At 26.5% G+C, this 12,314-nt stretch overlaps 1 protein-coding gene across 1 annotated transcript; it reads left to right on the plus strand.

Annotated features, from left to right (window-relative positions):
• The first annotated feature begins 6,842 nt into the window (after positions 1–6,842).
• On the plus strand, positions 6,843–8,158 carry LOC126904122 (uncharacterized). The gene is made up of 2 exons (XM_050682852.1): positions 6,843–7,821; positions 7,890–8,158. The coding sequence occupies exons 1-2, from the start codon at positions 6,930–6,932 to the stop codon at positions 7,940–7,942; spliced, it is 945 nt and encodes a 314-aa protein (XP_050538809.1). The 5' UTR covers positions 6,843–6,929; the 3' UTR covers positions 7,943–8,158.
• Positions 8,159–12,314: the final 4,156 nt, after the last annotated feature.

Here is a 12,314-nt window from a genome sequence, read left to right on the forward strand (position 1 = left end):
TACCATTGTTTGTTTTGACAATCTTTATTTCTTTTAACAAATTTCATAAATATATATTTAAGTGTAATATACTCTGATTATTTTACTTTTTTATTATGCTTTTTAAGTAACTTTTTTTTTTATAATGAAAATTTTATAGTGAAAAATCTTAACAACTAATAATGTTTATATTTTTATAATTATTATTTTTTAATAAGATAAAAAATAATGTGTATATCAAATTGAAAGTTCAAAAAAAAAGAAAAATTTGTCCTGGCGACCAATTTTCTGTGTTTAAATTGCTGCAATTTATTATAACATATAATTACAATAGAAATAAAACATGTGTAATTTAAGTGGTAAGAACATAGTAATAAATGTTCTTCAATCATAATAACAACAGGCTTCATTGACTTTTTGACAACACTATTCGACAAAATTTGGGTTGTGGAATGTTTATGGAATTGTTTTTATTGTTTCTTGTAGGTTTTTTTGATGATGATTAGTTTTTCGCTACAATCAATAGTTTAGCTAAAATTAGACTATATTCAATGATTTTTTTTTTACTATAATTGATCAAATAGTTGATTTTTTTAAATTCTGATCTTACTATAGCATTCTACTATAAAAAATACTTAGGTATGTACGAAAGACATTATTTTATGTATTATACTTATTAGGATAAATGACACCTGTTGAGTTTATTTGTCAATACTAAAAATGTATAGTACATGCCCAAAAAATAGAAATTATAAAATACTTTTTATGATGTTACGATGAAGAAATTTTTTATTTTATAGTTTATATTACAAAAACATTATTTGAATATTGATGGATGTCATATAGTGCAAAAATTGTGAACGTAAATCGCTGCTAATTGGCACTTGAAACTTATCGCAAAAATAGATATATTATACAAATTCAAATTTGGTGTTTATTAGTTGTTTTATTTAATTTTTTCTAAAACCGAATTGTGTACCCCAAAATTAAAAATAAAAAAATATTAAGTTTTATTTTTAAAGTAATTTTGTATGTAATTAAAAGTGGCTTTAGTTACGTTGTGTAATTATTCGCAGGCAAGAAATTACCAGTTAACATTTTTTAAACAAGAATTTACAACTTTCCTAAATCGACCGCAATCGAGAAACTCTTCCGTTTAAAAATTAGTTACCTAGTGGTTTGATTGATCGCCATGACAATTCCCTTTTGTAGTTCTCTTCTTTAAATTAATAATCTCGACTAGTGCTTCAAATATATCGTTGTAATACTAAATATGGATATAACATCCATTAAATACTCTTAAGTAATGAATTAATAAGTAACTTAAAATATCTACATAAATCTAAGACAATTATAATAACATATTTAACTTTGATATTTTGTTTTAATGTTTTATGTACAAAAAATGAGAAAATGAAAAATACAGTGTTTTAAATACAATGATATTCATATTTCTTATTAGTCTAAACTAAATGATCCAATTCATTAAACGTTATTATATTTCAAGTAGTCTTTCTAACACGCTAAACTATTTCATAAAAATAACGTGATTGGAAATGCCACTTAAACAATTTATGGTAATAAAACGGAATGATATTAATTGACGTTTTTCTAAAAAAAAGATTAATAATAACACCGCTGGGTCATACTACATGACATTAACACTCTCTCCCAGTGAAGTGACGTCTGTGACAGTAAACTATAAACGAAATGTTGTTTTTTCCCCGACGACTACAATACATGCTGAACGACGTCGTCTCACAGTTTCAGAATAATTAAAATCAAAAATGAGTCACATATATTACCTTAATGGAGAATAAAATAAAACAAAAAACGTTAATTATAATTCGCAAGCGACTGTGTAACACGATAGGAAACGTTTAATTAAATCGCAAAGTGATTTGTATTGGTTCCAGAGAGTAGATACTCAGAATCTTTCAACCGGTAAACGCCCTGCTAACGAGTTTCCATTGCCCTTGCGCCTCACCTTAGGGACCACCTTCGGGGGGCTCAGTCGTAAATTAAAGGGTTCGTAATGTTTTACGCATTTTATTCTTCCCGAGTTACCTCGACCCTGACCTCCAAAACATATTATTTTTTTTTATACAAACATTATACACACGCTGCTGCAACAACAATGCAAATGGATATTTTTTTAAATAATAGGCGTCAACATAGAATAACGTTTAAATGAATAATAAAAATATTTAACAAATCATAGAGTATAATAAAAATAGCTTTGAAAATGTACAAATTTATTTATTTCAATAATAGCTAATAAATGATGTTATAGTTTTTAAATGCATACTTGATTACATCAATAAAAATTTGAATTATGGACATTTTTCAAATTTGTGCCTATTAAATATTCAAAAAAAAATTCTTCGGAAGTTTATAAGTCTGATAATATTTTTATTTCAAAAGAATAGTAATATAACATTCTTTAATTATTTACTCGTTTTAACAATATTTATAACATCATCACAGTGTTAATGTAATTATCTTGTATGTAGTACATTTTCAAAGTAACATGACACATAAGTTAGGGTAATACATAAAATAGAACATTTTAAAAAGATAGAAATCACTAGATTATAATTATGAACACACACTGTGATAATGTTAAATATTCAAAATATGAACGTTGAAGGGTTTAAATTGACTGTAACCTTTTTTTTGCCTTTTTTTATATATATATATTATTTTTAATTAATTAATATATTAATATATATATATATTTTAATAATTATAAGAATATGTCTATCAATATTCAAAATATAATCAACAAAACTGTGGTGGCCCAGCGTTTCTCAGCGTAAAGCCTTAGCTGGCGCGGACACAGTTAACCTCGTTAATGTATATTAAATATTATTTCAAAACGCCTTTTACTATCCTTTACGCCGAGTGTCTACACGTTACCAAGAGGTAATTGGTATAGTCCTTTATGTTACACACGCAGAGGATATTTCCAAGATGTAGTTTCCTACCTTACGAACTATATATTTTATAATGGACTATACCCGGACTACTAGTTCTAGAACTGGCTTGTCGACGGTTATAGCGCACTTCAAAAATATTCTTTTTATAAATTTAGTACTGCACTGTACCTCAACTGCCTGCACGTTACCGAAAGGTAATTGGCTTAGTCCCTTATGACTGGTGAGTACACAGGCAAAGGTATTACTACTAAGACTAATAAGAAAAAAAGTATTAATAATACTTAAACAGTATTTCTGTAAAAATGCACTTGATCAATCTTAATGTATGTTGTTTTTTACAATGAAAATTAAATTTGTCTGGTGGGTGTCTAAGAATACGCTTATAACTTCATCATTAAATACAATATTAATATTTTTCTACGATTTCCATCCACTTTCATTAGTAATTGTATTTATTAGTTCGATTCCCTCTATTTGACTAATATTTTTATACAGATGAACTGGAAGTTTGACACTTCTAAAAAAAATATATAGTGTGATTTATTAATAATACTGACACTCATTTTTTCATTAAATAATGATTTTTTATCAAATGTTTAGATTAAAATTTGTTTTAAAATTTTTTTTAACCATTAAAAATATCAAGTTAATTATAACATAAATGTATTTTTAAGGGTAGAATTTACGGGTAAATTTTGAGAATTTAATAGGAATCCATTATTACTTTGTTTGTTATAAAAACAATGGATAATAAATAAAATAAATTTTTGACTGGATCACATCAGATGGATAAGATTATTTTTTAGTTTTTTTAATTATATGTGAGAGGGGTGCCCAACGTAAAGTTCTTGTATAAACCATTATTTTGTTCACTATAAATAAATAAGAAAAATTAGGGAAAAAAAATACCACAGGTAAAGTGAATAACGTTAATATCAGTTTTGTAAATATTTAAATATTTTTTTGTTATCAATAGATACTTGTTTTCTTAAAATTATTGATAAAATTTTATTTTGATTACATAAAAGTAATTATACAGTTAATAGCTAAAAGAAGCCACAGTTATTGGGAAACTCAGAAAATATGACTTTTTGTTTAGTAATGTGTAAAATAACACTTATAAATAGACATGGTTCTATTCTATTCGAAACCATAAAAGGGGTTCTTTAATTGCAGAAGAATTTTGTTAATCAATCGTTAGTGCCAGAAAAAACGGAATGAATTTGACATTAAATGACGTTAATTTATAGAGTTTTCGAATAAATTTTCTTACCCTTCCACGTATAAATCTAAAACTTGTTCAAAGCCAAGATTTTTGTAGAAATTTCAACATAATGCATGTTAAGCCATTCACTTAAATAATGGATCAATTCAATGTTTTTATATTGTTGCTCTTTATAGTCTTTTAGATTCTCTTCAAGTAAGCACTTTGGTTTTTGATTGTAAACAGCTAAACTATTTATACCTTTTCCTTCGATAGAACTGTTCACATCTAAAATAACCCCACAAGCATCTTTTTTTGAGTTTAGATCGTTTGAGTCGATAAAAATCTGTGTACTTTGTTGACTTTTTAATGTCGCAAATTCTACAAAAGTATAAATGTCATCTACTATGGGTAACGAGAAAGTTTTTTTTTTACTCGTTAATATTTTAAAATCTATATTGCTAAGATAGTTCATTACATTGTATAACTGTTCAATCATGGTTTTCGAATTTTCCACAACACTTTGAAGTAAAAATGTACAACACAATAAATTATCTCCCGGGTTGAAGTCATAATAATTCTTGACATCGTTTAGCTATAGTGTTAATATGATCAATAAATATTTTGATCACTTCTGTGTACATGCAATTCAACGTATCGAACTTTTTTGGTAGTATTATAGGACTTTCATAGCAAATAAAGCCCTTAATATTAAAACTTATCTCTATAGAGTTGTCGTATTATCTTCAATGCGAAGCTGAGAAGGGATTGGTTTTACTATGATGTGTTTTTTTTTATTATTTATTTATTTATTTTTTCTGTCTGTTACCACTTTTTCTCAGCTCTCACCAAACCGATTTCTTTCTACGATACGTCAAAAAATCATAAATTGTATCTAGTCGAAGACATTACCCTCAAAAATTGAAAAAAGTTTTTTACTTAAAACTGCCATAACTTTCTTAAAAATTAATAAATTAATATAATTTTTTTTTATAGATGCTTGATATCTTTACCTATCATTTGGTATATTTTTTTTTATAAATCTGACCCTTAACCTGCCCACAGGGGGGATTTAAAATGACAACTTTTTCACAAAAAATTTAACTTTTTCAGCTTAACTTTTGAAAGTATTCCGGAAAGTCTGACACTCTTATATATATCTTAAATTAATGTTAATATAATGTACTTTATTATGGCAAAAAAAATTTGGGACTTTATTTTGTCTTCACGTTGAAAATGGCTACCAAATGCTATTTTTATGTGAAAATTCTTGATTTATTTTTTACATTTTTAACTTTATAATGCTATAACTTATTGAAAAGTGTATGGATCAGCACAATTATTTAATGAGAAATAATATTTATATCCATTTTTCATTCGACATACTTTATCTTAAACAAGATATTAATAAGAAAATAGCAGATCATGTAGCTTTTGGAATAATCCACCAATTTTTTAAAATTAAACACTATAAAGATTTGCATCGAAGCGTTTTTTTTTTATAGTGATTTTAATCACTGTCAGATATCATTTATACTGTACCTAACTATGTCATGTCATCACTGTGCCGCGACCCCACTGTGCTGGGTTTTTTGTTTTTAACTCCTACAAAGTGGTAAATTTGACATCAAATTTTGTAAAAAGCCACAGTCTGTATCTGAAAAGGTCAGATAGTTTCAACAAATGATTTATTACAGGAACCTACTAAAATTTTCTTGGTAGTCTAAACAATTAGGGCCTATATGAGGGGAGTATATGACTCCCCTGACAATTTATGTTTGTCATAAAAGTAGTAACTAATTTACAATTTTTGTTAAATTATCCGAAAAAATTATAATACTAAATTATTAAATATTAATTCATACTATATTTAATTTCTATAATAAATATTTATTCATATATTACAATTATGTATCAAAGAACTACTAATCAGGAATAATGAAGGAAATAGGAATTCATTTTCTTTTGGTATAATTACATTTTGCATTAATTTTCATCGAAGCGTATCTTTTGATTGTGATTTTAATCACTGTCAGATATCATCTATAGTTGTCCCGACTATTCCACGCCCACACTGTGCCATGACCCTACTGTGCTATCGTTTTTTATCTTAAAATATTACTATTTTAATATAAAAAAATTATATGTTTCGTTAATTTTTAAAAATTTATAGCAGTTTTAAATAAGTTAAACAATTGTCAAAATTTGCCGATTGTAAAAATCGTAATTTTTTTGAAGTTTTCCTCCATTTACAGAGAAAGAGAAAAAAATTTTTAATTTTTAAGGACAATGTCTTCAACTAGATATGATTTGAGAACTATTGACGTCATGTTGAAAGAATTCGGTTCGGCGAGAGCTGAGAAAGAGTGGTGACAGACATTAAAAAAACTCATCATAGTAATATTAATTGTTTCTCAGCTTCCCATCCAAGCTATAGTTATCACAATGAAAATTTTTCTAAGCACAAATTACTGCCGTAGTTAAAATCATGCTATTTCAGTATTAAAATTTCTAATTTTATATTTTATTTTTTCAACTTTATAGCGTTTTATTAAGTGACTCAAGTGCTCACTTTTCATTTATTTAATTAAGCCGAACGAAAACTTATTTTAAGTCGCATACGAAAATTGTAGGTGACAAAAATTTTATATAAAGAAAATTATTACTATACCACAGATGTTATATCAAAAATGTTATACTTATTATTTGTTAAAATAGAACAGAATAAATACGTGTAATTTGAAGCTTCATCGAATTATATTTTGTTAAAAAAAATTCATTGATAAATATTATTTATTATTTTCAAAATGTTTTCCTTAAAACTTTTCATGTTTATATTTTTATTACTTTATGTGATTTTATATATAAAAGCACATAATTCTCCAGAAAGTACAATTAAACAATTAGATAACTTACTTAAGTATCCGGGATGGAAAAATTTAAATGATGTAAGTTCTATAAAATTTTGTAAAAAAATACAATATGTTAAAAATCTGATTGAAACACCTACACATTATTATAAAGGTGAGCAAAAAATTCGAGCCTTGACTATATACCTCGGTTGCACATATGCAAAAGTTATGATTAATATTTTTTCAATTATTATCAAATGGCAAGAAATTTGTAAAAACCAAAATAAAGAAGACGACGACTTAAAGAATGAATGCATTTATACTAAAGAACTCATAAACATAATAGCCAAATTAATTGTTCCAATAGCAATATTGTTAAAAGGCGCATTGGACGCTTTAGATTTATTACATCATTTTCCATGGGCTAATTTTAAAATGTTTCGCAATAAACCCTACATGATAAGACTTTTATTCGATAGAATAGGATATATTCTTGACGAATTGAATGATCCGAGTCTATCATGTGATGATACATCTACAAACTCTTTGACACATGAAATTGTATATAAATTTTTTAAAAGTATAATAGAACTTTTACAAGTTGAAACTGGTTTATTTTGTGAATTTGTACCTTCTAATACAAATTATTTATGGGATGAATGGGTTCAAGCATATAGAGCCATTAATAACCAGAGAGTAAAATTAATATTTTTAAAATTCTTAACCATAAAAATTAAAGATTACATCAAAACAGTAATATTAGAAAAGTATTGTCATCTGGGATTTAAATTTGATCCAATTACTGAAGAAACGTTTTTACCAACACCAGAGGAGCCAATTGACCTAGGTATTTAAATTAAAAAATACTAATTAAAATATTAATTTATAGTTTTATACATTTTTTTATGGATCTAGATTTGGAATTTAAAGCAATAGATGAAGAACGTCCAACGCCAGTACAAATATAAACTCATTAAATGTAGTAAAAAAAATTAATTTGTTTTTACATTTATGTTTTATAATTAATTATATTTATATTACTTAATAAATCTTTCAAATATTATTAAAACAAAAACATTTATGGTGAAACACATAATTATTTATTGGTTGTACACATGAAAATATTTAATATAATATTTATATTAACAATTATAAAAATTTTAATTGAGTACCAGAAGTGAAGCTCGGGTGATTATATCGCCAAACATTTCTCGCCTATAATCTTTTTCTCCCCTTGGTATAACAACATAAATAACTCTTTTTTATAATTAAATTGTTTTTTTTTTTCATACTTTCACCAAGGTCATTTCTAACTGATCAAACTAAATATTTCTCAAAAAAAAAATAAAATACAATACAATACAATACAATAGACGACTTTTCTTCAAATCAATGAAGCGATAACATTACAGTCATTATCATTGCTAAAACACGTAGAAAGTAAAACGAATTGCTCTATTTCATTTTGATTTTTTATATATAAAATATAAATTGTAGTACCTTGCACGTTTATATCATTTTAATAATATTATATTAAGCAAGCGCAGCAGTTGATTTTTTTTAGTTTTTTAAACAATATGTTAAATTGATTATTTTTATGTACCTTATACTTAAAACTTGTATCAATTTCAGATTTCCAATAGACAATCTTATTCTTTTTCATCGATAGATCTGATTTAATATACATTTTTATGATTCATGATCATAAGAAACGCAAACGTTATGGGTTTGTAAATCGATAACCGCTACCAGTTTTTAAGTAATGAAATATACTGCAGTAAAGCATAGTTATATTTCTAAGTAGGTGAAAAAATAATTATATGACGTAATATACGTGATCCTCTTATTAAAATATTGCCAAAACCAGCGATCTATGTAGTGATTGAGTGTGTAAGTGTGTATATATGTTTTGTGTATGCTCTTAAATTAAATAATAATGAACTACTCAATTGCAGTTATCACAAATGTATTAATAAAAAAAAACAACAATCAATAATATTAAATTGATAACTAACTACGAATACAAATGTAGATAAATCGATTGCCTCTTTAGCACAGTAAATAAGGGTAATAATATGTAAAATAAAATATATACGTATAAAAATATAACAGAAATAACAACAATATATAGTGTTAAAATTCAACAAATAAATATAAACTCTGTACTATATAAATTAAAATCTCTCGGTAAATAAATAATAAAATTAATTAAATAACTCAATAAGTGTTTATAATAATTTCTCTACTAATTTGGTAGCTGCAGATTTAAAAAATTGACTACAATAGTATTTGGCTAGATTACTCTCTCTGGATGACTAGTTGCTCACTCAAACTCAATTACTAATAAATAATATATATTTAAACTCTAATATCAGGACTCAGCTGACTTGTATGTATTCCCTTAGCCTTATTGTTAGAAAAAAATACTCAAAATAAATGAAAATAAAAATTATTAAAAGAAACTGACAGAAATGTTGATATGTATGTGCACTGGTCAGCTGCTACAGCACCTAAATACACATATATACCGAACTCATTATAAACATACACTGAACTTAAAATCTACGGGTGATATGTTGCGCGTAACAGGTAGCCAGCCGATTGTTAACGTAACTAGAACCGTTATCAATTGTGGTAATGGTTAAGTAACGTCGTGACCCTTGTGTGTATGATAGGAGGGATTCAGTATCATTGGCAAGTTATAAACTGTGATAATAGTCTATGCTTCTTCAACATCCTCCCCCTGTTGAAACTCAAGTTTCAACCTCTACTGAATCTTCTTCTGTGGGCAACACTCAAAGTTTTACTACCAATCGCTTTATCTCTTCTTTGGTGACAGTTTTAAGCGTAACAACCGAACGATTCCGTCGGCTCCTGGATGTAATTTGATGACTCTCCCAATTTTCCATTTAGTCGGTGCTATAATATCTTCCTTCAATATAACAATGTCATTCAATTAATGTTCCTAGTATTTGAGTCCATTTTCCCTGAATCTGAATCTTTGGAATATATTCCTTGGTCCACCTTATCCAGAAGCACTGCATTAACCCTTGGACCAACTGCCAACGTTTGAGGTTATTAATATTACATTATATATAAGAGATAACATAATTGGACCACCTATTAAAAAATGTCATCCAAAATATGGACTAGCTGGTGGGTTAAATCTCCATTCAATTCCTTCATTGCCCATTTGAGCTTTTATGTTCTTCGTGTATGATGAGTTCGCGATTCACTCCAACAAAGTTCGTGCTGTTTTCGCTTCATATGGTCGTAGGTTTCCCTCTATTGGAACAAAATCTTCTTAGTGCATCGACGAATGCACTACTTGTTAGTTCTTCCGCGACATCAATATGCACTGCCTTTGTAACAAGGCATATAAACAACACCACCCACACCTTCTTACCAGTCCAACCTCGTACACCACTGCATATTATTAATGGAACGGCAAAATCTACTCCACTCACGGCAAATAGTCTTGTAGGATACACTTGGTAATAGAGCCATAAGTGGGTACTAGAATTTTGGTTTTGCAGGTAAACATGCTATGCATTGTGATACAACCGCTCAAACTGCGCTTTTCCTCTGATTGGCCAATATTCCTGATGAACCTCTGCTAATAAAGTCTGAGGACCACTGTGAAGATGTGTCATGTGAATGTTATTAAATATTAATATTAATATTAATATTANATTACCTTAGTTATCTTGTGGTTAGCTAGTAAGAAAGGATTTTGTATTTTATTTTATTTTAAAATACCTTATAAAAGTTTTTGAGTTAGGAAAGAATGTTTAAATCATTTGATTTTTATCTCATTTAAATTTAATTACTTTAATAAATATCACGAACTCCATCACTGTAGTCCCCCTCGTTTGAAGCAATTTCTTATTCATATTAAAGTTTATTTATTATGTGATTTTTTTTATGGCTCTCATTTATTTTCTCAGCTCTCACTTGACCAACTTTTTTTAACGATACATCAAAAGATCACAACTAATACATTCAATCGAGTAGATTTTTTTAACAAAATTTTAATTGGTTATTTTAGTTACTGTAAATCATCAGAATTAATTATGTTCTGAATATTTCAATTGTAGAATATTTTTAATCACTAAATATTACTTAGAAATGATTACAATGATTTCTATTTAAGTTATCTAATACAATAAAAATACAAAACAAATATTGAGATTTTCTGATAAATTTACAGTAAATAGTAATTATACAATTTCCTGACTGCATATTAATCTTAACAATACTATTTTTTTATTCACATAAAAATTTGTATTTAATAATGTAAATATCAAACTTGGAGTTGAGCTTAAAGTTATGGTAACAAATTCATTTATTTTTTTTATAAACTTTCAAAAAATTAACTTTAAAAGACCAAAAAATATAGAAAAATGATATTTTTCACTAATTTTTTTTAACATATTAAAAATCAAAATCTGTAATAATTTAAAAACAATTTTTTTGATCTGAAATACTTTTAAAGTATCTTTTTTACTCTGATGAAAATTTTTTGCAGACTATTTATTCATAATTAACATCAAATTATTATTTAAAAAGTTGTCTATAATTTTGATACACGTTTGACATAAAAGTAATAACTACTTTATAATTTTTTATAAATTCTCCGAAAAATTTACAATACTAAATTATTAAATATCAATATCATACTACGTTGAATTGCTTTAATAGATATTTACTCAAAATTTATACTTATAAATCAACTACTAATTAGGAATAATAATAGAAATAGGTGTTAATTTTGCTCTTCAAATAATCAATCAATTTCTTATAATTAAAGACTATCTACAAATTTGTATCGAAGCGTTTTTTATAATAGTGATTTTAATCACTGTTAGATATCATTTATACTGGACCTAACTATCATGTCACCACTGTGCTAGGTTTTTTCATATTAATCATAGGTAGACAAAAATTATCAACATAAGTTTCCATGTAACAACCGAGAATGTTATATAAATCCCACTAAATCGTGCATTTTTTTTTGTGCTCTTTTTCATTTTTTAAATAAATATTATGAAATTGTTTTATTTTTAAAAAAAATTAACAGTTAACAGCAATCACTGATAACGGCAATGAACTGATAAATATAAAATTTAACAATTGCTACGACCCTGACACTACGTTATATAATATTAAAATAGTAAGTATTATTATAATTTTAATAATCTATGGAAAAATTAAAGAAGAATAATTTACTTAAGTAGTTACATCTATTTTTATATCTTTTTTTTCTTTTTCCTCCCCTTAATCCCAACTACTTGGAGTCAGCCGCCCTTATCCTAAACTTCCACTTGACACGATCTCTCC

Source organism: Daktulosphaira vitifoliae, unplaced genomic scaffold (genome assembly GCF_025091365.1).
Source record: "Daktulosphaira vitifoliae isolate Bord-2020 unplaced genomic scaffold, ASM2509136v1 Scaffold_4, whole genome shotgun sequence".
NCBI classification, from domain to species: domain Eukaryota; kingdom Metazoa; phylum Arthropoda; class Insecta; order Hemiptera; family Phylloxeridae; genus Daktulosphaira; species Daktulosphaira vitifoliae.

Bases quoted from the DNA above. Each gene is read 5' to 3' on its own strand.
- LOC126904122 (XM_050682852.1), top strand. From the start codon at position 6,930: ATGTTTTCCTTAAAACTTTTCATGTTTATATTTTTATTACTTTATGTG. The intron at 7,822-7,889 runs GTATTTAAATTA...TTATGGATCTAG, and splicing joins AGAGGAGCCAATTGACCTAG to ATTTGGAATTTAAAGCAATA.